This window comes from Culicoides brevitarsis, chromosome 1, assembly GCF_036172545.1.
Source record: "Culicoides brevitarsis isolate CSIRO-B50_1 chromosome 1, AGI_CSIRO_Cbre_v1, whole genome shotgun sequence".
Taxonomy (NCBI): domain Eukaryota; kingdom Metazoa; phylum Arthropoda; class Insecta; order Diptera; family Ceratopogonidae; genus Culicoides; species Culicoides brevitarsis.
In genome coordinates this window covers 12,455,280-12,481,716 of record NC_087085.1, presented here as the reverse complement: position 1 = coordinate 12,481,716, position 26,437 = coordinate 12,455,280, and the positions used below count along the sequence as shown (strand labels likewise).

Here is a 26,437-nt window from a genome sequence, read left to right as displayed (position 1 = left end):
TTTTTTATGAAAAAATGTTAAAATATTTTAATTTAATTTTTAAAACTTATGAATTTTAAATTCATTTAATTGAAATAAATCCATTTAATAAATTCATTAAATAAATTCATTTAATTGAATTGAAAATTAAAAGAAATATTTTTAAAAAATAAAAATTCAAAAATTTACAATTAAATTAATAAAAATTAATTTTTAAAAAATAATTTAATTTTAATGTTTTTTTATTTTAAAACGTTTTAAAATGCAAATAAAAAATTTATCTCAAATAAAATTATTGAATGATTAATTTGTATTATTTTCAAAAAAAAATTCAATATGTTTAAAAAAAATTAAATGAACATATTTTTGTAAAGAAAAAAAGTGTTTCGTTTTAATTTTTTTATTCTTGTTGGAAAAAAAATATAAATCGACGAAATATTTTGAAGGAAGTTAGCGTTTCATTGCGTTTTAATAAAAGTTCGTTGCTTTTTATTCTTCATAATAAATATTTTTTTAAAGTTTAGTTTTCAATTATTTATTAAATAAAATTCAAAAATATTTACTTACTTACCATTTTAAATTTTTAAATAGTTCTCTAATAAATAAAAAAAAACAATTTAATTTTTTGGTATTTTTTATATTTTATTTTTATTCTTATTTATGCGTACTTCGCAGAAAATTTTCATTTAATTTTTAAAATTATGCAGCAAATATTTACATACATTTTCACTTAATATTTTTATCGTCCATTTTTTTTATCAATAATATTTATTTATTTACCTCTTCATTTTTTATTATAATTATTTATTTATTTATAATCCTTTTATTTCCTGAATTTATGTTTTTCATTTTTTTTTATTTCACTGAATTAATCTCTTAAAACTAGAAACACTTGAAATCAAATAATAAAATTTTGCTTTTAATAATAAATCCTTATAATCGTACATATATTTAAACTATGAAATTTTCTTTATATATTTTTAATAATAATAATTATAATATAATAATAATAATGTGCAACTATTTTCTTTTTTATTGTAAGTTCATTTTTCTTACATTTTATATTTATTTATTATTTCCATTCTTTACTATTTATTATTTTTTTTTATAAAAATTCTCCTCTGATTTTTTTGTGTGTGTTTGTAATAAATTTATTACAAATTTTAATTTCGAAAATAAGAAAAAATAAATCAAGTGCATTAAATTAATTATGATTACTGAAGAAGTTAATGGCCGTGTATTGAAAAAAATCGGTTTAAATTGTGTGTTTTTCTAATTAAGAAGTTCTAAAGACTTGAAAGTTTATTGGTATTAAGCATTTGATGATAAAAAATGGTTAACTTCTAGTTTTTTTCTACTGCACTTTTTTTTGTTGTCTTTCTGATTTCAATTTTTCACTGTATAAAATATATTTTTTCATATTTTCTTTCTTTTTCACCGCAAGCGAATTTCTTGTCGGTTGTTTTTTGTATTTTTGGGATGCACTTTTTTTGTTCCTTTTCATTTTCCATTCTCTTCCGGGCTCCATTTTACGCTTATTATAGGTTATAATATTCGTCGTCGGAGGCCTCATCGCCATACTCGAGTTGTTCTTGTTTGTACATGTGTGACGAGGTGCTGTGTGAGAAATCACTGTGAGCCGATTGCGAGTATTCGCCTTCTCCATCTGATTCGAATTCGGAATCGTGACCTGCTGAGACGGTTTCATCTTCGCCACGACCGTAAACTGTAAAAAATAAGCGTTTTTTGTGAGATTTTTATTTTTTGAAGAGCAATGAAGGACTTACGGTCGATATATTTCTGCAAAGATTTTGGTACCATGCCTTTAAAACGTTGAATTTCCTCAAATGAGCACTCGCCTTTGTCCAAACCTGAAAAAAAAATTATGAAAAATATTTTTTTATAACAAGTATTTTTCAAATTTTACCATTTAACAGCCCCATTTTCTTGAGAACATCGACGTCATCATTGATTTCAAACTTGTCGTCGAATTTGAATGAATACTCCGTTCTAAAAAAAATTTTTTAAATCATAAATCATCGATTTTTATGTGAAAATTTCAATTTTTTTTCTTACTTGTCATTCGATATGCTGCAATTAATGTGTGTCTTTTTGTGTGTGTTGACAATGATGAATGGCAATTGAATCGCAGAACTGGCAGTCGGTTGCATGCCGTTGTCTTCCGCCTCCTTATTGCGATTTACTAAGCTCGTGAATGCCACTTGTTGCAAAATAAGCTGCTTCAATTGCTGCTGTTTCGCCTCGATGCGTCGTCGACGCTCCTTATTCTCCTTCTCGAGTTCCTGACATTCTTGTACTGAGTTGGTGGGTAATCCGATCCAGCGAATTTCTTTCTTTTCCTTCGAAATGATATTCATGGCCATGAGTACGTTGAGGGCATCGTAAACGCGACGTCGAATATTCTTTTGGTCGTAAACGGCGCTTTCGTTGGTGCTGCCATGCGTTTCCTAAAACGAAATTTTTAAAAAAAAATATTTTAAAAATCGAAAAATTAAGAACTTACTTCATTAACCAACTCATCGGCGACTTCATTGTACGTGGTAGTTCCTTTCTGTTTAACTTTTTCACAAACTTTCATCGAAAAGTGACGTAAACCTTTTCCAACTTTGTCAGATTTTCGCTTACGAGGCGCAGGTGATGGGGTAGCAGGTGCATGATTGGCCCTAAAATGTCAAAATTTTCATTAAAAACTGAAAAAATCACATTTTTGAATAACTTACGGTCGCTTTGTTCCCTTTGTTGGCTCCGAAAAATCTCCATTTCCTGAGTTTGACGTGTTGAGATAAGTTAAGGTACCCTAAAACACAAGAAAATGTCAAAAGCCTGACACAAAAATCAATTAAAAGCAAATTTACCATTTGTGACTGTGTCAAACGAACAGTTTTTGTCTGTGACTCGTGTCTCGAATTTGAAGCTTGTGGTGAGAGAATATAATTTTCTGAAACAAAAACACACAAAAAAAAATGTCATTAATAACAATTTTCCCGCTACGTAAGCCATTTCACAGTCACTTACTTCCTCCAATCTTGTGAAATTGTATGTTTGAGGTGCCCTGTGGCGCCGTCGTTGTACTTGTGGGTGCATGATGTATGGCAATTGGCTGGTCAGCGCCGGTCTTGATGAAGGCGGTTTTTGTGTTTGAATTGACAATTGGGGTGCCAATGATGTGTGCTGCTTGCGCTGGTACCAATTTAATTATTTTCGCTTGTCCTGCAATGAAAAAAAAATTTTTTATTAATAAAAGTGAAAGTCCTTGAAAATTGTTTATAAAAAATACGTGCTGAGTATCATCCATGGCATGAAACATGGATATTATTATATTACGCTCGTACAAACAATTTTACGCCCTCCGCGAAGTTTTTACACGATGACGACGATCGTGCAGATACACACATGCCATTGTTACTCTCCACTGTAATTGCCTTTAATTTATCATCTTTCATGTCGTTTATGTAATGTGTGTGAGTGTAATATGACCAAAAAAGTGAAAAAAATTCTTTCTGGTTAAGGTAAGTGCAATTTTGAAAAATGTTTCATGTTTTATTTAGGATTTTAAAATTTTTGAATAGTTAAAAAAAAAATTAAGTAAATTTCAGAGATTTTTTCATTATTTTTAATTAATGAAGAAATTTTAAAAATTTTTGGTAAATTTTTAAAAAATAAAATTGAAAATTAAAATCCATACAAATTATGTAACGAAATAACTCAAATTCTGATTTACGAATTTCTTCGGGGTTTTTTTTAGTTTGTAATATTTAGCTTAAAGAAGGTTTTCGAGCAAAAAAATATTAAAATTAACGAGAAAAGATGTAAAAAATTCTTAAAAATTGACAAATATGTAAGATTCATTGCATATTCTATTCAAATTATTTTCAAAAATTGCATTATTTTGGGATAAATTTTTGGTTACCAAAACTGGAAAAAAAGTCGACGGGTGAAACGAAGTTCAAGGGTTACTCAATTTTTAAAAAAATACAAGTTTTAGTATTTTATTGATTTTTTTTAGTTAAAAAATTTTAAAATGTTGCTTATTTTTTAACTTTTTGTGTTCAATTTTATCAAAAAACCTTCTAAATATTTCAAGAAAAATTATAAAAATTTTGGATTTTGAGTAAAAAATAGAAATTTTGAGTCAATTGTAGTAAATTTTTATTATAAAAACTATAAATCGATCATTTTTGAAAAAATTAAGCTGAAAGTAAAATGAAACATACTTGAAATTTGCACTTTCCTAAAAAAATTTTTTCGTAATATTTTTTTTCGTTCTGATACATATTCATAACACAACAAGATTGCAACGATGTATTATTCCCCAGCGTATTGAATGAAAAATCGTGAAGTAACGACAAATAAGCAGACGACCATAGATAGACAGAAGACGATCCCTGCACCGATTTCCAAACAAGAATCCAAAAAAGAATAATTTTACATTTTTAACTTTTTCTCGTCTATCTATGAAACGCGTCGTATGGTTAAGAAGACATCCGTTCATAGAAAGGCAAACAAACAATAAATAACGCACTTTTTTTCCTTTCAAAACATATGGAAGAAATATTGCATAGAAAGGTCGCTTGTCTGGTGATACTTTGAAATTTTTTCACGTTCCAAGCACACACTTTCGGTCGACATTCCCCGAAAAAATATAAAAATGCAAAATATGAAACCATACATGAGCAAAAAAAAAACGAAAGAATGCCCGAAAATGCAGGAGAAAAGAGGAGCAGAAGACACGAAAAGAGAGATTATTAGCTAAAATGCATTAAAACGATCATGAATGAAGGTAAGAACAATTGAAAGACAATAACTAACCAAAAAAATAAGCCGAAGAGGCATGCAAGTAACCACCACTTACGACGTTCCGTGTGCCTCAAATGTATATTTATCGGCAAATCATCAAAACAAAAACAAAAAAAAATCTTGTTACAGACAAGGAAAGACAAAACAAGACAGACTATGGCTGCATTTTTAACCTTTTAACCAGAATCCCAAAACATAATTGAACAATTTAAAAATAATCGCAAATATTGAATCGCTCACACACGATTTTTTTTTCTTTAAGAGCAACTTGGTGATAAATCGAGTTTCGAGGTTTGGCAATGTTAAGAGTTGAAAGTGAAGGTCGGTTTGCTTACGTTGTTGTTGTTGTAAGTTATTTACAGAAAAAGCTAGATATTTTGATTTCATTCATCAAATGGACTTCCTCAACACTTACGCCAAGATCACGTAAACAGGGATGGGATTCAAGTATTTTTTATGAAAAAATAAATTTTTATTATTTTGTATGAGATTTTAGAATTTTTGAAGAATTTTGAAAAACAAAAAAAAATTAATTCAAAAAAAATTCAAGTCCGGCACTGCTCGTCAGACAATAAAACACAATAAATGATTACCTTTGATTAGCTAATAATACGAGGTGTCTATAAACTACAGATGTAACGTTCAATCAAGCACGTATTGCGTCGAGATTGTTAGATGAATCGACACCTTTATGGGCAATTTGGAAATTTTTAATGGTTTTGACGTCATAAAACTCTCACTGTACTCGATTTATTATGGTTTCAAGTTTTTTTTTTGTCCAACATTGCATGAGGTTGATTTGATTTTATAGATACTTTGTACTTAGGCCGATACAAAATTAAAATTTTTTTAAGGTCGAGCATCGAGAAGTAAATTTTATTTAAAATTTCTTTAAAATTTACTTTAATTTTATAAATTATGTACAAAAATTAAATAAATAATTAAAGATAATTTTCAAGAAATTTTGTAATTTTATCAAATTTTTTAATAGTTTTAAAATTAATTTTTTTTTCTAAAAAATTTCAAATGAAGTGATTTAAAGATATTTTAGATTTTTTTTAATTAAAAAAAATTTTTAAATATTTTTACAATTTTTTTTTTTAAATTCGAATTTTTTTTTTATAATAGATTTTTAAAGTAATTTTTGCCAAATGAACTTAAAATTTGCTAAAACTGAAAAAAATTATTATTTTAATTCAACGAATTTCAGGTGTTTTTAAGTAATTTTCAATCTATATATTTTTGAACTAATTAATAAACTTTAATTTTTTAATTAATTAATTTAATTTTTGAAAAAAAATTTAAAAATAATTATCAAAAATGACCGTTTTTTTATTTTCATTTTTTATGTCGCAAGAATTTTTAAAGGGGGGGGGGGGGGAGGGGGAAAAATTTATTTTTTTTTAATTTTTTTTAACTTTTGTATTGAAAATGATATTTTTAATTTTTTTTCTATTTTTTTTTTTTGAAAATCGTTAATTGAAGTTAAAAATTATTTTTGACTTTTTTATTTTAAAAATTTTTATGAAAACTTTCTAAAATTTCACAAAACATAAAAATTTCAGAAAAAATAAAAAATTTCTTCACGTGGCTCAAAAATTTTTTTCAAATGATAGATAATTTTTTAAAAATTATTTCAAATAATTTTAATTTTTACTGGACATTATTATCGTTTTTAATCAAAAAGTACCAAAAAATGTCAAAATTTTTCCTTATTTTTTTATTATTTTTATTTTTCCCCCTGAATTTTTTCGGCAAAATTTAATTTTGTGAAGAATTAAAAAAAAAATAAAAGAGAAAATGTTTGGTATTAAGATTTAAGAAAATAATTATTTTTAAATTAATTATTTTATAAAATATTTTGATCTTTAAAAAAATATTAAATACAAAATTCATATCATGAAATCGGAAACATTTTTAATTTTTGTTATGGCTTTAATGCTTTTTCCCTCTCAATAATAAAAAAAATTTTTTTTTTGAAAAAAATTAGATTTTTTTGGTAAATTTCCATCCAAAACCGCCCTCATTTAAATCAAAACAAAATCCTCATTAGAACCTGGTTAGAACAAAAAATTTTTCACACATTCACGAAATGTAACTCAACACGCCATGCATCAACAAAAACGAATATTTCACTGCATTTTTGCTGCTCAAATCATGTCTGACGGCACAAAACGTCACCAACGCATGCAATTCGCAGGCAACACAAGCCAGCAAGCAAGCAAGCAGCAATATGCGTGCATCGCTCATTAACGACGGATGAATGAATTTATTTAGAGACGATTTGACGTCCTCCTCGCCTCATCTGCATGTGCCTCACACTCACACATGAGTAGATAAGTGTAGTCTACGCGCCGTCTATTTAATTATGTACACGACGAAATATTATTGTGTGACAGAACACAACAAAAGAGACACATGCAACGAACGAACTGAAAAAAAAGCAACAACAACAACTTTCGAAATGGAAAAAAAAAATAACAAGAAGGAAGAAAGACGAGAAAACATAATTATCACAATAAAATGTGTTATAATATGAAATAGACCTGACCTTATTTGGGAGAACTTCTTACTTTGCGTCGCTGTACGTTCTCTAAAACAACAAAAACAATTAACTTTATGGTTGAATGCACAACCAAACCGAGCCGAGGAGAGATAAGTAACGTAGAAAATAGTAAAAGAATGTGCGTTTTTTACATATAAATGCTCATAAAAGTATCAACTCATAAAAAGTAACTTCCCCAATTAAATGATAAACAACATTTTTCCTCATGTCGACTGACAGCAATTTTTTTTTTTCGTTGTAGTTGTATCAAAGTCAATGCGATTTGACGTCTTTGACAAAGTACAAAAAAAAAATGTAAAAATAAAAATCCTTGATGTGAGAAATTTTTCTTGCAACGGGAAATGAGCATGTGCTTTCCCTCCCGCAAAATTTTCCCGGAAAAACGTGCGATTTGAATTATTTACAAAAAAAATCACTCTCCAGACATCGATTTCGACGATGACGGCGACGACGACGACATGTCAGAAGAAAAAAAAACATTAGAGAGCAATTATAATTTTTTTTTGTCTAAAAGTCTCGTGCAAAGCAAAAAAAAAAAAAATAAATCTGAAACACACGCCCTTATCATGCTTGCAACACCACAGATTTAATCACAGACAAATAAATTAAATTTTGTGCAGCAAAGTACAAAACAAAAAAAAATCCACATAAAATCCAGCATTAAATGAAAACCGGATTTTTTTGGTGACCAGACCATGATTCTTAACTAAACGACGACACAAGTTTGTAAAACTTTTTTTTTTGTAAAAATCTCGCACTTGATATGTCGCGAGGAATGTGGTTACCGTCTTATTTGCCTTTTTCGTTGCCGCGTTTCTCGATTTTTGATTTTCTGGCATTTGCGGCACCCATTTGAGCTCGAAATTGACAATTTTCGACACAATTTTGCCGGATTTCGAGTATTTCCCTGTAGTTTTACGCACAAAAATCACGCGACACTTTCGGGAAATAGTCGGCTGTGTCAAGATGGAGAGCGTACCGCAGTGGAAAAGCATTTATGCCACACACAGAAATTTTTTTTTGATGAAAAAAATTGAGATTTTTACGCCGACAAAACTCACCTGACGAGTCCTTGATCAGCACATTCCGCGCGACATTGTATGACGTGCCTTGTTGCGTCATGATTGCGGGCGTTTTCCGGGCAATTTCACGACAAATTTCCTCGTATTTTTCCGACGTTAGCGGCAGCGATACTCGACGACGATGCAAAGAGGGATTTTCATAAAATGTAATTTTTTACCGTGTGTGTGGCGCGTGTACGACAACGTACGTACGGAACGGAGGCAATGGCGTTCGCAAAGAATATTTTTAATGACGATGCACAATACCTGATTTCATCGCACGTTTTTGCATAGTAGATGACGCGTAAAAATTAGTTTAACACCGTTTTTTTGTCCTTTGGACTTTCGTCTTGCACTTTTTCACAGTTTTACGGAAATATTTCGCCGATTTACCACTGAATTTTACCAATAAATTAGGCTTTGAATGATCAAAGAGCTTCGTTCCGCGCTTGGGCTGCGATACCTTGTGGCAAACGGCCGAACTAAAACTGTTGACATTTGCAGTTTGGGCGGGGATATGAAGAGGTGATTTTAAAATCCAAAATCATGAATGAAAAATCTTTTAAATTAAACAAAAAATCATTCCAAACGATAAAAAATTAATTTTTAAAGCAAATTTAAGTCATTTTAAGACCAATCAAGGGATTTTAGCGACGAAAATTGAATTGTTTACATCACCGCTAGGTTGGCACCATCTGTTCAACTGATAGACGTCAAAAGTGTCAGTTGTGTCGGAATGACAGCTGAGGGTAAATTCTCAATTACGGTTAACGTGTTATCCTTAACGGAAAAATTTATTTCGACCTTCGTTGCTATCCTTCTACGTCAATTGCATCGAAGGACTTGTGAATGAAAAATGTTCTAAATAAATTGACACGTCATTAAAATTGAAAGAAAAAGAGAATATTTTTGATTTTTTTCTTAATTTTAATTCACATCAAGGATTTTTATGATTTAATTTTATTTTTTTCATTTCTTTTTTTGATGAGAAGAATTTTTTTTGTGAATTTTGAGAATTTTTATGAAAAAAAATCTTTAAAATTTCTTAAAGGACAAGAAATATTAAAATTTTCTTATCTCTTATGATTTTTAATGGTTATGATTTGTCCTACTTTAGAAAAAAAATAGCGCACACTTTTTATTATCAATAAATTTCACATGATTAGCCAATTAAAGTAATTATGCGTGATACAATAGTCAAAAATGTTATGGATTTCATTTAATTTTTTTTCTTCAATTTTTAAATTTAAAAATCGAAAATAATTTTTAAGACTAAATATTTTTTTTCAAAAAATTATTAAAAAATATTTAAAATTTTGTCAAAACATTACCAAGAATTTTAATCAAGAGATTTTCTAAAAAAAATCAGATTTTTAATAAAAAATGTTCAATATTCAAAATATTTTTAACTTTTTAAAATTAATTTTTAGAGAAACTTGTCAATTTTTGTTTTTTTTTTTCAATTTTTTGACAAATTTTATAAGAAGAAATTTTAAAATATATTATAAAATTTGTTGAAATCAGATTAAAGATCAATTTTTTCCAAAATTTTCAGATTTTCAGTAAAAAAAAACTTTAACTTTTGTAAAAAAAATGATAGATTTTCTCCACAAAATTAATTTTTACATTTTTTTAATTTGATAATTTGACAGAAATTTTTATATTTTTTTTAATATTATTTTTGTTCAAAATTTTTAAAAACTCAAATTCAAAAAATCTTTTTTTTTCCAAAATATACCTATATGAAAATAAAGAAATTTCAAACATTTTCGACTATTGAATCATCTCAACGGACATAATTTTTTTTTAAATACTTTTTTTTCAATAATAAAAAATTAATCCCATCGACTCTTTCTCGCTTTTTTGGCAGATCCCGTGTCACTTTCTGTCGATGCCGAATGTTTATTGGAAGAAGTTGGAGGAGGCGGAGGCAACGATGGCGGCGCAAAAGTCGGTCCTTCTTGTACTTGTTCCCACGATCTGTCACTGCTCACTTTAAACTGCGAGTTATACTGCGACTTGAACGCTTCCTTCATCGCTTGCAAACGACTCATTGTCGGATTTCCACCTGCTGAACTGCTTTTCTGATACGGAACTCCCGCTGCCGGTTGATTGTCACTGTTTTGAGGAACAACTCGTGCTCTGAAGCCCAATCCAGCGCCTCCGACATTCAAACTTTTACCCTTGCCCGTCTTAAAACGAGATTTTCTGAACCACGAACTCTGCATCGCGAGTTTCATCAAGTCGTCGGGCACTTCCTGATTCGCTCCTTCGAGATTTCGCACGAGATGTCCCACGAATTCTTTGTCTTTGTCACTGACGAGAGTGTAAGCAGTGCCTTTTTCGCCTGCTCGACCTGTTCTTCCAACACGATGAGTATGCGTGTCAATATCGCGAGCAATGTCGTAGTTGATTACCGTTCGAATATGGGGAATATCCAAACCACGCGCTGCTACGTCAGTCGCTACCATAATCTCAGCTTCGCGTTTCTTGAATTTCGTGATGACTTTGTTGCGTTCCGCTTGTTCCATATCGCCATGTAGTAAAACGACGTTGTACTCTTGGACCATCAAACTGTTGGCAACTTGTTCGCATTCCGCCTTTTTTGTGACAAAAATCAACACGGTGCCGTCTGAGAGGAATTCCACGAGTTTATTTAGGAGCCAATTCCATTTTCGTTGCGGATCGTTGAAGATCAAGACGTGTTGCGTAACATCCTCGTTCGCTTCCCCGATGTCACCTTGAACGATTTTCACGGGATCTGTCAAGACATCACGGGCTAATTTCTCAATTTTCTTCTTAAAAGTCGCACTAAACATCAAACATTGTCTGTCGGGTCGCACATGATCGCAAATTGAACGAACTTGTGTCTCGAAACCCATATTGAACATCTTGTCGGCTTCATCGAGCACTAAATATGTGACACGCCGCAAATTTGTCGCTTTCATCTTGACCATATCGATCATTCGACCCGGCGTGGCAACGATAATTTCCGGGCATTTCTCGAGATCTTTGCTTTGTTCCCATTTACTGCCTCCCCCGTAGCAGCAAACGACGTGAATATTATAAATTTTGCCGAATTTCTTCGCTTCGTTGTAGATTTGGAGCGATAATTCGCGTGTCGGAGCAAGAATTAGCCCAATTGGCCCGTCGCCTGGTTGCAATTCCTTTTGATCCATGATATGAACGAGCATGGGCCATAGAAAAGCGGCGGTTTTACCACTTCCGGTCTTTGCAATTCCAATTATATCGCGTCCATTAAGCGCTGCGGGGATCGCTTGTGCTTGAATTGCTGTCGGTTGTGTAAATTCGCTCTTTCGGATGGCTTTTATGAGGGTATCGTCGAAGCCAAAATGCCCAAAACTCGAAACGGGATGCGGAGGAAGCGGTCCAGTTACTTTAATCCCTAAAGTTTTTCGCAAATCATTGACTTGTTGCGGCGTCAAGTTGGCAATATCCTCGTGAGGCGTGTAAAAATTCTTCTCAAATGGCTGATAATCGATTTCCGAGTGATCCACAGGCGGTAAAGGATCAATATCGCGTTTTCGCGGCGGAGCAATTGGATTTCCATCTTCATCGTACTCCATTTCGTCGTCAGATCCTTGATCCAAAACGCCAGCAAGGGGATTTTCTTCCATGTAACGATAATAACTCTCTTCATCGTCTTCGTCGTCGATGTCGGCACGTGTTCCTTTGCTATTGGAAGCTCCCTTTTTCGTGTTTGACGCTGAAACTTCAACTTTTTCGACAGTTTTTGACTTTGTCTCGTCCTTTGCCACTTGTTTGTTGATCATCGACATAAAAGCATCGAGTTCGTCTTCGCTTTCGTCGCTGTCGTCCTTCTTTTGAACAGCTGACGGCGAATCTGGCGCTGGTTGATACGGTAAATCGGGCGTTTCTTGTGCGTCATCATCGTCAAAGTAGCTGTCTTCGTCTAAACCACGCTTTTTGGAGCTCCCTACGGAATAATGGCTCGAATTGGCGAACTGAGCGATGGAATCCATCGTCGAATATCCTTGTTTGGAGAAGCCTGGCGTACCAACGGGCACTTTTGGCGTCGGTTTTGAACGAGAATCCGTCAAAAATGACGGCGGAGGAACCTGAAAAATTGAAGTTTTGAGTTTTTATGCAAATTTTCGATAAAATCAATAACTTACGGCATTCATGGAATAACTTTTTTGGTTGTTTGAGGAATTTGTCGCCTTTTTGAAGGAGAATCCGCCGAAGCTGATGTTCTTTCCGGGTCCAAAACGATCGTCTCCCATCTTTTTTTGATACAAAAGCTTGGAATTTATCGTAAAATTGTCGATTGTTTACTTTTGTATTGACACAAGAATGAAAACAAAGTTTGACAGAGGCTGAGGCGATTCTCAAACTACTTTCCGTGCGATAAATACCGGTTACCCTTTTGGAAAGATGAATGAAAAAAATTAAATTAATCCGTAAAAACTTGAAAAAAATATTTTTTTAAAGTAAATTTTAAATTTTACCTGAAATTCATTCAAAAAATATTTAAATTAAGAAAAAATTATCAAAAAAATTTTCGTAAAATGTCAAAATGGAAAAAAATTAAATTTCCAAGAGGATTTTCTTCGTGACAGGGACCACAAATGAGAATTTCAGTGTCCTAAGTGTCAAAAATTCAGTATTTAGCAGCAAAAAGTTCTAAAAATAAAAGAAAATAAACTTTTTCTGCATTTCTCATCCATTTTCCATCTAAATGGACGAAGGACTAAATGCAGCAGACCTTCACGAGCATGTTTTGGAATATATTTTCTCCTACTTGAGTTTGCACGACCTCAAAAACTGCTCAATTGTTTGTCAACGATGGAGTAGCATAATCAATCACAATGAAAATAATGATATTTGGAGGTAAAAAATTCATTTTTTGTCCATTTTTGAGCTGAAATTGACATTTTTTTTAATATTTTAGATTACATGCAATAAGAAAACTCCCCGACGAAGCCATCAAAAGCGATTTACTGTCCTCCACACCCACATACAAAGCAAAATTGCGAGCCTTTTATCACGCTTGGAACCCAAATGACTGTAGTAAAAATATTTATATCAAAGCTAATCAATTCACGCTGCATAGGTAAGTCGCATTTTTGTCCTTTTCATCAAAATTTTCATTCGAAAACTTTTTTTTTAGAAATCCAGTAGCACAAAGTACGGATGGCTCTCGTGGCAAAATCGGATTTAGTCATGGGCGACATGCATGGGAGGTAATTTGGGAAGGTCCACTCGGTACTGTTGCTGTTGTCGGCATTTCAACGCGTGAAGCTGCCTTGCAATGTCACGGATACGTGGCTCTCCTCGGATCTGACGAAAATTCATGGGGTTGGAACATTGTCGATAATCATCTGTTACACAATGGCGACTCGCAAGGCAACTATCCGCTACTAAACAATCCGCCAAAGTATCAAGTTGGCGAACGAATACGAGTGATTTTAGATTGTGACGACAATACGCTGTCGTTCGAGAAGAATTACGAGTTTTTAGGAGTGGCTTTTAAAGGTTTTTTTCTTCGAATTTCTTTCAAAAAATATTTTTTATGCCAAAATTTTAATTTTAGGACTGCCAGACAAGAAATTATATCCAACAGTCAGTGCTGTTTATGGCAACACGGAAGTTAGTATGGTTTATCTCGGTCCTCCGCTAGACGGGTAACGATGTACAGACAAAAATTGACTTTCACGAAGACTTAAAAAAAAAGTAAAACTGCAAAAAGATGAACTACTGGAACGATTACCCTCCACACAGATGAGTAAAAAGTAGTTTTTGATACAAATGGTGTCCAAATTTTATATTCATTATACGAGAAAACTGTTTGTCATCTAAGCCGTCGTCGCCCTTAGCTCTATTTCTAGATTCTAAAAAAAAATAACTTTTTAGCTTAATTTTCTTAACGTATTAATTTTACGTATTCTGTAGGTATGATATTATTTTGCATTTATAGATTTTATTGGTCAAGGGATTCGTTGTGCATTCCAACATGAATTAATATTTTTTTTATTTTAATTTTAAAAAGACGTTGCTTGAGAAAAAAATATTTTTTTTATGAGCAAGATTAAAAAAATTATAAAGAAAAACATTTTGGAAAATCTCATTTAAAATATTTTGCAAAATTTTTTATAATTTTTCAAAAATTTTAATATTTTTTTTATTAAGAAAATCATTTAAATATTAAAATTTATTTGAATTTGATTTTATTTCTTTATTAAAAAATTTAATTTAAAAAATATATTTTTTAATTCCGAAAATTTTTCCTTACAGATTTTAAGATTATTTTTATTAAATTAAATTTTTAAATATTTTTATTTAATTATTTACTTCGTGTAATTTTTTATTTGATTTATTTTTAAATTATTTTTTTTTTTCACAAAGAAAAATACGTAGAATCTCTAATTTTCAAATAAATTTTGCTCATTGAAATTGAAAAATTCTCTTAAGTAACGTCAATTTTCAGTATTTTCTTTTTTGTACATACCGAAATTGTCTCTCTTTCTCTCTCATTATTAAGTTAAAAGCAAGCAGCTTTTAGAATTAGACAACAAGTTACCGACTCACCATTTTTTCCATACAACAATTTTTAACGAAACAACCAAAAAATAAAAAAAAAAAAATATGAATAAAAAATACCTCAACTCAAGTATGGAATGCAATGAACATAGGAAAAAATAGTTGATAAGCTTAAAAATGTAATTCCAGTCAATAGATCTTTAAGTTTTATCCTACGACTTGCAAAAGAAAATTTTCGAATGTTTTCTGTAACCCAAAATATTTTTTAGTTAAAAAAAATGTCATCGTCGTCAAATATCATCATTGAATCTAGTGTAATAAATAAAATAAAATTAATAACAATTTAAATTAAATCCAATAAAAAAATAAGTAAAAACTCAATTTCTTGTTGGAACATTCAAATTTTATTTACTTTCGCACGATTTTTATATAACCAGCCTTTTTATATAAAAATCCTGCTGAAAGTCTCGTTTCTCCATTTTCTGACATTTACAGTGGTGTGAGGGATTATTTACAAACAACTCAAAAGTGCATCAAATAGGGAGTCAAGTATGAAGTCTTATCTCTCGCGAAAGACGTTGGAGCCGGATTTCTTTAAGATGAGGTGTCGAAGACAAATTGCAAAGGACCTTCCTGCTCATTATTGTTCAAATTGTTCATTTTGTGGTCCTTTACTTCGTGAATCACTTCCTTCCAGCGGGCAGATGGATCAAAAGCAATGTGACTCCAATCCTGCGACGCTCCTGATAAACTGTTGAGATAATTTCGGGCGAGTTGGGATTTGGCAAGCCATATTTCAAAGTTGATACCAGATGGAGGGATGTCTTGTTGTTGCTGTTGTTGTTGAGCAGGAAGCGGCGGGATGTTACTCCGTTTTCGTAAGTAGTTGAAACAGCAAGTGCGGAAATGACGAGTACCGCAAGCACTCGCACATTCTGAATTATATGAAAGATTTTAGAAGAATTAATTAAAATTTTTAAAAAGAATTTACCTCGACCACAACTGTCACATCCGATTGCTTGTGCCTGCATTGAACAGACAACGAATACTATGCAACCTGAAAATAAGTATTTTTTTACTTAGTTTTTATTTTATTTTATTTTTGATGAAAAAAATAATTTAATATTAAATTCAAGAAAATTTTCATATTAAGCAGCGAACCTTCTTGATTTTTATTTTTTATCAATATTCGTAAATTCATCAAAAAATGAAAAAAATAATTGAAGTTTTAATAAATTTGAATGAAATTTGCTTTAAAATTCTCTCAATATCGATTAATGAATAAAATTATGTCATTTTTTATCTTTTATATAAATTTAATTGTCTTCAGTGATAAAAAAAAAATAACTTGAAAATAATCCGTTGTTTAAATAAAAAAAATATTTTCTATTTATTTTAAAGGACAACGAATATTTAATAAAATTTATTTTACTTTTTAATAAAGTTAAAGACTTTTTTCGTACTGAAAAATATCATAATTATTTTAATATCAAACATTTCTTTTCATCAAATATTTATAAATTTTTAATAAATAAAATAAAAAGAAATTAAATATTTTAATAAAAAAAATTTATTAATAACAATTTTTTAATTTCCATTATGGAAAAAAAATTAATTTAATTAACATTTAAATTAAATTTAATAAAAAATAAATTTAAAATAATTTTTTTAGTATTTATTTTTTTAGCAATTTATTTATGTTATTTTATTTTTTTATTTATTTCATTTTTTTTGAGAAAACAATCTGAATGGAATTTTTATTTTTTTTCATTTTCACAATACAAAAAATTATTTTAGATATTAATATTTTGGTTTTTAATTTTATTAATGATTTTTTGTAAATATATTTTTTTACCAAATTTATCTTATTTTATTTAAATTCAAATTTTGTTTTTAAATTGCATTAAATTTTTTTTGTCAATAAAAAAATCACTTACTAATCAGTACGAAAGTTTTCATGTAAGTAGCTGACTTTGCCATATTTTTCAATAATTTTCACAATTTTTTCTTTTTAATTTTTATTCAACTTTTAATTATTATTTAAAATAACTCTTAACGTAAGAATCAACCAACAAAAATTTATTATTTAATATTTATTTCACATAATTTCAATAAAATTTCAAAATTATCCTGAGCGTTCGACTTGCAGCAGCAGTAGTCAGTTTAACGAATTAATCGCAATTGAGATGTTGAACTATGTTTTCCATCCTTTTTAAATACATTTTCTGCTCTTCATAATTTTCTCTGTGTGGCATACTCGTGTAGCAGAGACAAAAGTTTTTCTTTTGCACGAGTACGAGAAAAGTCATATGAGATTCCGAATAGTGTTTCTCGATAGACAAAAGAAGAGAGAAAAAATCCAAGGAACAAGTCCTTTGGGAGGGAAATTTTCTGAAGTTAGTTTTTGATACAAACTTACCTACCTGCAAAAACCCTTAGTTTGTGATATTTAATGTGGGTGTCATTAATTTTCCCTAAAAATCCATTAAATGTCGGTCATTTTTACGTCAAAATGAGTCGCAAGACAAAAAGTTTTTGGCAGCACCGTGTTATTGATGAGTTTATTAACCACGCAATTCATCTTTGTTGAGCGGATTGATCTTTTGCCTCGTAATTTATTCATTAGCGATGCGTTAGAGTAATAAAAAATGTGGTTCACTTTTGAACAACGTGAAGGGAATTTTTAATTCTTACCTCGGAACACCTTTGAGCAATGACAAAGTTGCGAGAAAAAAAGGTAAATTCCCAATAAAAATGTTAATTTGGTCCAGAGATGGATTAAAAATAGAAAAAAAGTTAATCTTTTACTGAGAAATCCCACAAAAATCGATTAATTAATGTGACTTCCGTTCAACTTTTCGCCCAAATACAACTTCTTAATTGATTTATGGTGTTGTTTATGCAAACAAAATAATTATTATTTTATTAATAAACACAAGTGTGGGCTAACATATGAAGACAAGCCAACTTTATTTTTATTGCAGAAATTTTATTACCGAAAATTTTCAATGTTTTTCACTTTTTTCCACTCTTTCTCCGCAAATATTTACTCGCCTTTAGTTTATTATTTTGTTTAGAATTATGTTTTTATTACTTTCGACTAATGAAATTAAAATGTTGTGCACTGGAGACGTCAGGTCTGCATCATAACTTGATTAAAAATTGTCTCAAGTCGTTTTCGTGTCGGTAAAAATGCGATAATCGAATCTTGGATTTGGTGCGTGCGAGATTTGGTTCAATGGCGGTGTCGTAAAAGACCATTTTTGGGATTTTTTGTCCTCCGCAATCACGACAAGTGCACAAAATCCGACTTTTGAGAGGGTTTCGCTCATTTCTCGCGTTGTACGAATCTCGCCGCCGACTGCGAATCTCGTATTTGTGTCAAGATTTGAGCCGTGAGCTGAAATTAAGACATTTCCATGGCACTCGTCGATGATTCGTTGCGTTACACGAGCATTACGATGATAAAATTCGACAAAACTTTCATCAGCTTTGGCTTTGACATCATCCACAGTCATCATTGGAACGTAATCCAAGTCAACATTGAATCCAATTTCCTTGAGTTCGTTCGGGGACATCACTCCGGGAATGTTATCCGCATAAAAAGCCATGTACTCCATCAAAGCAGGTTCGATGCAAATTTTTACCTTGTCTTCGACGCCAAGTCCTTTTAAGGTTGCTTGACACGATTGGATGCAGCGAAACATCGGGGAGCAAAAAGCGACGTCAATTCGTTCTCCAGAGTCTTTTAAACTTTCACCGACGAGTGTTGCTTGGAAAATCCCGACGTTCGTGAGTGGCGTGTCGTAATGCCAATCTTGGATGTTTTTACGTGGCGGGAACGATTTTGGCATATTTAAGTCCTTTCGAGTGTATTTTCCGTTGGCATCGAAGGAGTAAGGGTAAAATTTGCCAAAGACGAGATCCGTTCGTTCGCCATGACGCATCACAAAAATCTTGCGACGATCATCTGAAGCGGAATTGGAGAAAGGAATGTCGTTTTTTAGCGTTTCCGGTATTAGGGACATCTTATCCTTGAGTGAAGCGGGATCGTCCCACGTGGATTTCTCAGAACTTTTGAAGGACACTAAAAAAGAATAATTTGGAGAATTAGAAAAATCAACTAAAAATTGAAAAAAAAAATTTTTTGAGTTATTATATCACTTTTTTTTATTTTAAAAATATGAAAAAAATCAAAATCATTTTCATTTGATTTTTAAAAATCATTAAATTTGATTTAAAAAGGAAAAATTAAAAAAAATAAATATTTTTAAATTTTAGTTTATTTTTGAGCTTTTAAAACTTTAAAAAAATTTTTTAAAAATTTTGAAATTTTTTTTTTCTATTTTTAAGGCAATTAGTTCACATTTTCAGCCAAAATGAAAAAAATAAAAAAAAAATTGCTTTAAAAAATTAAGTAAACATCTTAAGATATCGTAATCTTCACAAAAAAAAAATTAAAAACTCAAATTATCTCAAGATATGTGACTTTGTTCTTACTTTAAGCCATTGTATCTCCCATTTTCGTACTTTGATCAATATACAATGTTTATTTGTTTTTTTTTTATGCAAAATTTTTCATATAGCTTTTAAAATTTTTTTTTATCAATTTTGAACGAAAATTATAACCATTAGCCTTCATAAATAAAAAAAAATCATTAAAAAACATATTTTTTTCGTAAAAAAATTATTTAAATTAATTATTTTTCAACGATTTGTAAAAATTTGAAAAGATTTTTGATGAAAAATGACAAAACAAGATGAAAAAAATATTTTTTGATCAAAACAAAAACAAAAAAGTTACAATTTCAGTCTATTTTTAAAATATTTTATAGTAAAAAATTTAACTTGAATCAAAATATCTTACTTTTCGTTAAAAAATGCTCTTCACTGGTTAAAAAATCGTATGAACCGACGACGAGTTCTTCATAAACTGACTCTCACTCGTATTAAAAACTCAAATTTGTTTTTAAAAACGATGATAAAATCAACTGTTTTTGTGTTTGTGGTTCCTTATCATTCGTGCACTTCGTAAAAACACTTCGTTAAACCAATATAATCAGCTCTGAGTCATAATCGCTCAATTTTTTTTTTGTTGAGTCATGCAAAAATTAATCAACGCAATTGTCTGTCTCACATTTGTTTATCTGAATTGATTAAAAATGCGCTCTAACTACGTCATGGAAACTTTTGCTGTTCACGACAGAGACTGAGATTGTGTGAATAATTGTTTGAATGTATGCAAAAACCGAAATCTTATCAATTTACGGTGGTTCGTAGCAGAAATTTTTATAGAAACGAGATTTTCGGTGCGAAAAATTGTCGTTGTCGGTGTTGAAAGACCACCGTTACCTCAAGGACGTCGACGACAATGCGAAAGACAACTCTTTATCAAGTTCATGGTGTATCGAGTGAGTGAATGAGTGTTTGTTTTGACGTTGTAAGTCATTCGTTGCTATCAATTCCGGTGACCGAGACACACTTTTTGTCAGCTGCGAAGATAATTTTGTGATTTTTTTTCCTGAAAAGTAAGTTTTTCATGATTTTTTTGAAATTTTTTATATTTTTCTTATTTTTTTAGTGTCTACCAAAGAAGAAGTTGAAGTAACAACCGTTCAACCGACAGATTTGTTCGAAAATGCTCGGTATCATGGAAGTCGCCGGGCTTTAATGGGTTCAATATTGAAGGAAGAGATCCCGTTTGTGGAAAAATTACCTGAAACCAACAATCGTCGTGTTTTTGTCTTGCGCCATGCTGAACGAGTTGACTATACTTTCCCGGATTTTCCATCTGCGTACTTCGATGAAGGCAAAAATTACCAAAGAAAGGATCTGAATATGCCAAAGACGTTGCCAGAGCGCCCAAATCCCCTCGAAAACTGGTTGAAAGACACGCCATTGACGAATCTTGGAGTTTTTACAGCAAAATCTCTCGGAGAATCTTTCGCTGGAATCAAATTTGACAAAATTATTTGTTCGCCTTTCTATCGTTGCATCCAAACTTGCGATGCGTTCCTCGAAGGCGCAGGACTCAAAGACCAACTTCCAATTTGTATCGAGCCAGGAGCGTGGGAATGGGTTCCTTTCGGAGAACTTTGTGGTTGGAATTCTTACGGAGAGCTGTTTTCGCCGCAAGAATTGTCAAAAATGGGTTTCAACATTGATCTCAGTTACGAGCAGCTTTACAACTACAACGACTTGAAGGACAATTTTGACGAAGGTTTTAACGAAGCGTGGCGCAGAAATGAAAAAGTTGTCGAAAAATGTCTTCAAAATGAGAAATTGAAGAATATTTTGATTGTGGCTCATGGTTTCAACACCTATTCGTGCACGAATAAGTTTGTTGGGCATCGACGCAAACAAAATTTGGAGTTGTTGCAGTTTATGGGGAAGATTCCGTATTGCGCTTTTGTTACCATTGAAGAACGACCGGATAAGACACAGTGGGATTATGTCAATCCGTTGAGTACGATGACGCATGCAGGAAATTATGAAGTTAAAAAAGAATTTTCCAATACTCGCAGTCCAGCAGTGAAGAAACTTATCGCGAAAATCTTAAAGGGTTGAAGTTTTAAAGTAGAAAATAAACAAAGTAAGGCTTAGAAGTAAAAAATTTTTTTTTTTTTCGAGAACTTCGTGACTTTGAAATTCTTATCTTTTTGTGAAATCTTAAAGGTCATTGTTGATAAGATTTTTTAGAGGTCAAAAAAATTTTTTTTAAAGAGGCTTTAGTGAACTTTTGTCATTTAGTTTTTACTTATTATCAGATTATGTGATTAAGAGATAAAACTCTCACAATTTTTGTTATTATTTGAACAATTCTAGATTTTTTTTAATAAAATAAATATGTTAGTTAAATATTTAGTATCATCAAAAAAAATAGATAATTTTCATAAATTTACTGAATATCAAATAATTAATTATTTTTAAAATCTTCAGACGGTTAACTTGAAATTTTATATAATTTTTTTTAGAATATCATCAAAAATCGATGAAATATTAACAGAATATTTTTTTTAAATAAATTTACTGAATATCAAATAATTAATTATTTTTGTAAGGTTGAAGACGGTTAACTTGAAATTTTATATAATTTTTTAGAATTTTATTGAATTTTTATAGTGAGGAATTAATTAAAATTAATTTTAAATAAATTAATTAAATAAATAAATTAAATTAATTTTTAATAATAATAATTTAGGTATTATTATAATTTTATATTTTTTGACATTTTTTTAATTTCATCAAAAATCGATAAAATATCAACAGAATATTTTTTATAACAATTTTTCATTAATTTTTTTTTTTTGTTTAAAATTAATTTCATTTTTACGGTAAGAAAATTACAACTTCCGAAAAAAAATGAAATTTTGATTTGAAATTTGATTTCTTTATAAAAATTGTCTTAAGAACGACTTTTTAAAAAGAATTTTAAGATATAAAAATTTAGAAAAAAATATTTAAAAAAATTATTTTTAATTAATAAAATAAAAATATTTCAATTCCTTAAAGTATTAATATTAATTAATTTAATTAAAATAAAAATAAACTAATTATAACTATTAATTTATTTATTTAATTATTTTAATTATTTAATTATTATTTAATTAATTATTATTAAATTATTAATTTATTTAAAAATTAAAATTTCTTGAAAATTAAAAAAAAAAATATTTTCTGCTATCAGAATAAAATAAATAAAAATTTTCATCAGTTACTCAAACCCTAAAATTCAAACTGAAACGCAGCAAAACGCAAACTTCTCCCATTCATAAATTCACTTTCATTTATTTGTGCACGAGACTTTGGAATTACCATATATTTAGGTATAGCAGTTACGAAAGAAGTACATATGACACAACATCTCGTCGCATCAGCTGACTCTACGGTACAGAATACACAAAACGATTTCGTGACGTCAGACAACCTCAGTTATCTCTTTCACATATGATTTCTCACAGCAAAATGTTTCACGGTACGGAGGGAAATTTTATGAGAAAATATTGAAAATTTTAAATATTAGTCACACTTTCCGCAACTTTTAGTGCCAAAAGAGAATTTTGTGCGATGGAAAATTTGGATCGATATACGCAGGCTTCGAAACTGGGTTAGTACTGTCAAAACAAAATTTTCATAAATAAACAAGAAAAGAAGAATTTTAGTAAAATTTCGAAGAAAAAATTAATTTTCTCTCATAAAAAGTTAATTTTTAACAACTTTTCTATGAAAAATTAATCAAAGTAGGGAAATTTTTATTAATTTAGTGTTAAATTGAAGTAAAAGACGTGAAAATAAAAAGAAAACCGCGCAATTCGTTTTAGTTTATGTTGTTGTTATTTATAGACAGCCAAGTGAAAAAAATCAAAACAGAGAGCGCCAATTTTATTTTTGGACTTGAACCAATTTTCATGTGTTTTCACGTCTCTTACTCTTCAATTTTCGTCGTAAAACGAAAAAAAAAAAATTTAACTCAGTACTATTTGTGGCAGGTTTCCATCAGCTGTGAAAAATTTTCTTCTTCCCGCCCAAAAAGTCGTAAATAATGGAACGAAAAGTGCTTCATTGGAGCTATCACAATTTTCGGGAGTTGCCAACGGAACTACAAGACTACTCAGACGAGGTCGAAGACATTTATTTGAAGGAAAATTTCATCAAAGAATTCCCAAAATGGTTTTTTGAGATTCGATTTTTGAAATTTTTGCAAATTAGTGGAAATTTGATCGAAGAACTGCCTGAAGAGATAAAATTCTTGAGTAATTTGGATTTTTTGGATGTCTCGAAGAACGCGCTGAAGCGACTGCCTGCTTGTATTGGAGAACTGAAGAACATTGAACGGTTGTATGTCAGTGAGAATCAACTGGAATGTCTTCCAGAAGGTAAGTTTTCTTCATTTTTCGCCTAAAAAAAAATATAAAAATTTTTTTTTTTTTATTTTAGAAATTGGAAATTTGGAAAAATTACGCGTTCTCGAGTGTTGCAAGAACAAAATCACGTACATTCCGATAACACTAGCCAATTGTGAAGCTCTTGAAGAATTAAATTTAAACGATAATGAGTCGCTATATCTCAAGACACTCACTTGTTGAGATGAAATTTCCCTGATCGAGTTTTGGCTTTGCCGAGGCTGGAATACGTTTATGTAGATCGTAAGTTAAAATTTTTTTAATGAAAAACTTGAAAATTAAAAAAAAATTAATTTTTAGGATGTAGTTTGTACTATTTGCCAACGACGTTGAACACACAGTCGTTGAAGCACGTGCGGATGTTCGAAAATGAGAATCTCACACATTATCCTCTTGTGTACGAGCAATACATACCTCCGATGTTACATTTTATCTCACCGCAAAAAGTTTTGTTGTGAGTTTTTAATGATTTTTCCTTAATTTTATGAGAAAATATTGAAAATTTTAAATTTTAGTCACACTCAACAAGGAATTCCGCAACTTTTAGTGCCAAAAGAGAATTTTGTGCTCAACCTTCCACGATCGATCAGCAATTTTAGGAGCTGTACCGCACGAAATCCATCGTCTCTTGTTGAAATTACGTTACGAATTTCATTTAAGTTGATAAATTCGTCAAAAAATAATTTCCTTAAAGGACTAAGAATGCCTGATACACTTTTAAATCGCGTAATGATGGGTCCGAGTGGATTTTGTGGTAATGCTGCGTGTAATCGCCCTCTTTTCAAGGAATGTTGTTTTGTGTTGCTTCGAAGGTAATTAATTTTTTCTCATAAAATGTACAGAAATTCATATTTTTTTGTTTTTTAGATTTAAAACGAATCAGCAGTACCTGTTTTCACAAATGTTTTGCGGAAAAGATTGCACACAAACGTGGACATTGCATAATGTTGAGAATTATAAATGTCTTTGGTGGAGTTGAAAACAAAAATTAGAAAAATAAATTAATTTAATAAGACTGATGGGTTTTTATTCAAGATTTTAAGGGCTTCTGAACTGTCATATAGACTTTAAGCGGCAAGGAAAAAAATATTTTTAGTAATTTATCAAGAAATTTTGACGAATCTCAATTAAGTTAAAGGTAAATTTAAAAGTTATGTTGAGAAAAAAAATAATTTTTTGAAAAAAATATTTTAATTTTTAATTTTCATAGAAAAAAAAAACCGTAATTTTATGAAAAGGTTGAAGAGATAAAATTTTAATATTTTTAAAATATTTAATTTTAATAATTTTAATAAAATTTTTTAAAAATATTAATATTTTTAATTATTAAAAAATTAAAAATATTAAAAATTATAAAAATATATTAATAAAAATTTAGTAGAAACAAATTTTTTGGGTCAAAAACTAATAAAATTAAGAAAAAAAATAATTAATAAATAATTATAAAATTAATTAAAATTATTATTTATATTATATGTTTTTACTTTTTTAGTTTGCAAAAAAATTTAACTTAAAAAAATGATAAATTTAAAAATTCAATTAAAAAAAATTTGAATAATTATTTTAATTTAAAAAATATATATTTTTCCAAAAAACACCTTTTTTCTGCAATAAACGAATAAACTGAATTTAACTGAATGAATGAAATCTTACGTTTTTTGAACCCACTTCTTTTGAGTCACAGTGCGCCTTTTAAGTTCATCATTAAATTTGTATTTTTCTTTTTCTTTATTTTATTTATTTAATAATAATACAATATACAAGTAATCATAATATTTATTTATTTTTATTGCATGTTATTAATCATTACTTTTTATATTTATTTATATACTTTTTTTTGTTGTTGTTGCATCTTTAAGTACGCATAATAAAATAATAATAAACGAAAATTGATATTTCATGAACAGGAACAATAACGTCATTTTTTATCTAATTAATCTCTTATGAAACCTTAATAATAATATACAATAATATATTTATATATATTGATACACTTATGATCTTCATCATTTATATTTTTTATTCATCGTCGTTGCAACAATAAGAGTAAATTTTAAAATTTATATTTTAAGAGTATTATTTTTTTTGTTCGAAAAAATTACATTTTAATTCTTTTTTTTAATGTTATTTCGCAAAACTTTTTTAATCATCTTCATATTTATATCCTCGTAAACAACATGCATAGAGAAGTTGTAAAAAAATATTGGTCTAGATTTAATAAAAAAAGTGTATATAATTTACTGCTACCACTAATTATAATTACATGTCGGTTTTTGTCTGCTTTTAAAAAATATTTAATTATTATGTAACCGAGAGTGAGTATTAAAAGCGCGCGGTGTCGCGACACACACATGACACATATTTTTATCATATCATCGCATTTTTTTCGTGTGAGAGAGTCCAAAATGAGCATTTTAATTATATTTTTTTTTATTTACTTATGATAAAATAATGAACTACAAAAGTGATGAGTAAACTTTTTCACGCGAATATCGTGGTTTTACCCGGTTTTGCATATTTTTTTATTATTTTTTTTTGCATAAAAATATTGTTTGTAATTACTTTATATGCATAAACGCGTGCAACTT

At 29.7% G+C, this 26,437-nt stretch overlaps 8 protein-coding genes across 9 annotated transcripts; 4 read left to right on the top strand and 4 right to left on the bottom strand.

Annotated features, from left to right (window-relative positions):
* Positions 1 to 1,087: 1,087 nt before the first annotated feature.
* LOC134832700 (transcription factor Dp-1) lies at positions 1,088 to 8,864 on the bottom strand. The gene is made up of 9 exons (XM_063846820.1): positions 8,425 to 8,864; positions 3,016 to 3,210; positions 2,856 to 2,938; positions 2,721 to 2,797; positions 2,504 to 2,663; positions 2,056 to 2,447; positions 1,907 to 1,989; positions 1,767 to 1,850; positions 1,088 to 1,705 (listed from the first exon to the last, which is right to left on the bottom strand). The coding sequence occupies exons 1-9, from the start codon at positions 8,483 to 8,485 to the stop codon at positions 1,518 to 1,520; spliced, it is 1,323 nt and encodes a 440-aa protein (XP_063702890.1). The 5' UTR covers positions 8,486 to 8,864; the 3' UTR covers positions 1,088 to 1,517.
* A 1,188-nt stretch (positions 8,865 to 10,052) lies between these two features.
* LOC134832822 (ATP-dependent RNA helicase DDX42) lies at positions 10,053 to 12,729 on the bottom strand. The gene is made up of 2 exons (XM_063847004.1): positions 12,582 to 12,729; positions 10,053 to 12,524 (listed from the first exon to the last, which is right to left on the bottom strand). Exons 1-2 carry the CDS (start codon positions 12,687 to 12,689, stop codon positions 10,260 to 10,262), a joined length of 2,373 nt encoding a protein of 790 aa, XP_063703074.1. The 5' UTR covers positions 12,690 to 12,729; the 3' UTR covers positions 10,053 to 10,259.
* Positions 12,730 to 13,065: 336 nt separating this feature from the next.
* On the top strand, positions 13,066 to 14,467 carry LOC134837139 (F-box/SPRY domain-containing protein 1). Its single transcript, XM_063852478.1, has 4 exons — positions 13,066 to 13,296; positions 13,358 to 13,519; positions 13,577 to 13,941; positions 14,000 to 14,467. Exons 1-4 carry the CDS (start codon positions 13,145 to 13,147, stop codon positions 14,092 to 14,094), a joined length of 774 nt encoding a protein of 257 aa, XP_063708548.1. The 5' UTR covers positions 13,066 to 13,144; the 3' UTR covers positions 14,095 to 14,467.
* An 872-nt stretch (positions 14,468 to 15,339) lies between these two features.
* Positions 15,340 to 17,114, bottom strand: LOC134827209 (uncharacterized). Its single transcript, XM_063839787.1, has 3 exons — positions 16,884 to 17,114; positions 15,938 to 16,003; positions 15,340 to 15,881 (listed from the first exon to the last, which is right to left on the bottom strand). Exons 1-3 carry the CDS (start codon positions 16,924 to 16,926, stop codon positions 15,541 to 15,543), a joined length of 450 nt encoding a protein of 149 aa, XP_063695857.1. The 5' UTR covers positions 16,927 to 17,114; the 3' UTR covers positions 15,340 to 15,540.
* Positions 17,115 to 17,818: 704 nt separating this feature from the next.
* On the bottom strand, positions 17,819 to 19,933 carry LOC134832041 (ecdysteroid-phosphate phosphatase-like). The gene is made up of 2 exons (XM_063845932.1): positions 19,814 to 19,933; positions 17,819 to 19,033 (listed from the first exon to the last, which is right to left on the bottom strand). Coding segments are annotated over exons 1-2 (921 nt in total). The 5' UTR covers positions 19,815 to 19,933; the 3' UTR covers positions 17,819 to 18,113.
* A 323-nt stretch (positions 19,934 to 20,256) lies between these two features.
* On the top strand, positions 20,257 to 21,559 carry LOC134836960 (ecdysteroid-phosphate phosphatase-like). Of its 2 annotated transcripts, none has more exons than XM_063852254.1 (2): positions 20,257 to 20,478; positions 20,528 to 21,559. In XM_063852254.1, coding segments are annotated over exons 1-2 (987 nt in total). In that variant the 5' UTR covers positions 20,257 to 20,477; the 3' UTR covers positions 21,514 to 21,559. The 2 variants fall into 2 exon arrangements, with proteins under 2 accessions (XP_063708324.1, XP_063708323.1); XM_063852253.1 differs by having other exon boundaries at positions 20,259 to 20,474.
* A 1,478-nt stretch (positions 21,560 to 23,037) lies between these two features.
* On the top strand, positions 23,038 to 24,032 carry LOC134837289 (leucine-rich repeat-containing protein 1-like). Its single transcript, XM_063852658.1, has 3 exons — positions 23,038 to 23,053; positions 23,436 to 23,822; positions 23,884 to 24,032. Exons 2-3 carry the CDS (start codon positions 23,489 to 23,491, stop codon positions 24,030 to 24,032), a joined length of 483 nt encoding a protein of 160 aa, XP_063708728.1. The 5' UTR covers positions 23,038 to 23,053; positions 23,436 to 23,488.
* A 17-nt stretch (positions 24,033 to 24,049) lies between these two features.
* On the top strand, positions 24,050 to 24,847 carry LOC134827401 (uncharacterized). The gene is made up of 4 exons (XM_063840022.1): positions 24,050 to 24,092; positions 24,150 to 24,303; positions 24,365 to 24,661; positions 24,717 to 24,847. The coding sequence occupies exons 2-4, from the start codon at positions 24,209 to 24,211 to the stop codon at positions 24,826 to 24,828; spliced, it is 504 nt and encodes a 167-aa protein (XP_063696092.1). The 5' UTR covers positions 24,050 to 24,092; positions 24,150 to 24,208; the 3' UTR covers positions 24,829 to 24,847.
* Positions 24,848 to 26,437: the final 1,590 nt, after the last annotated feature.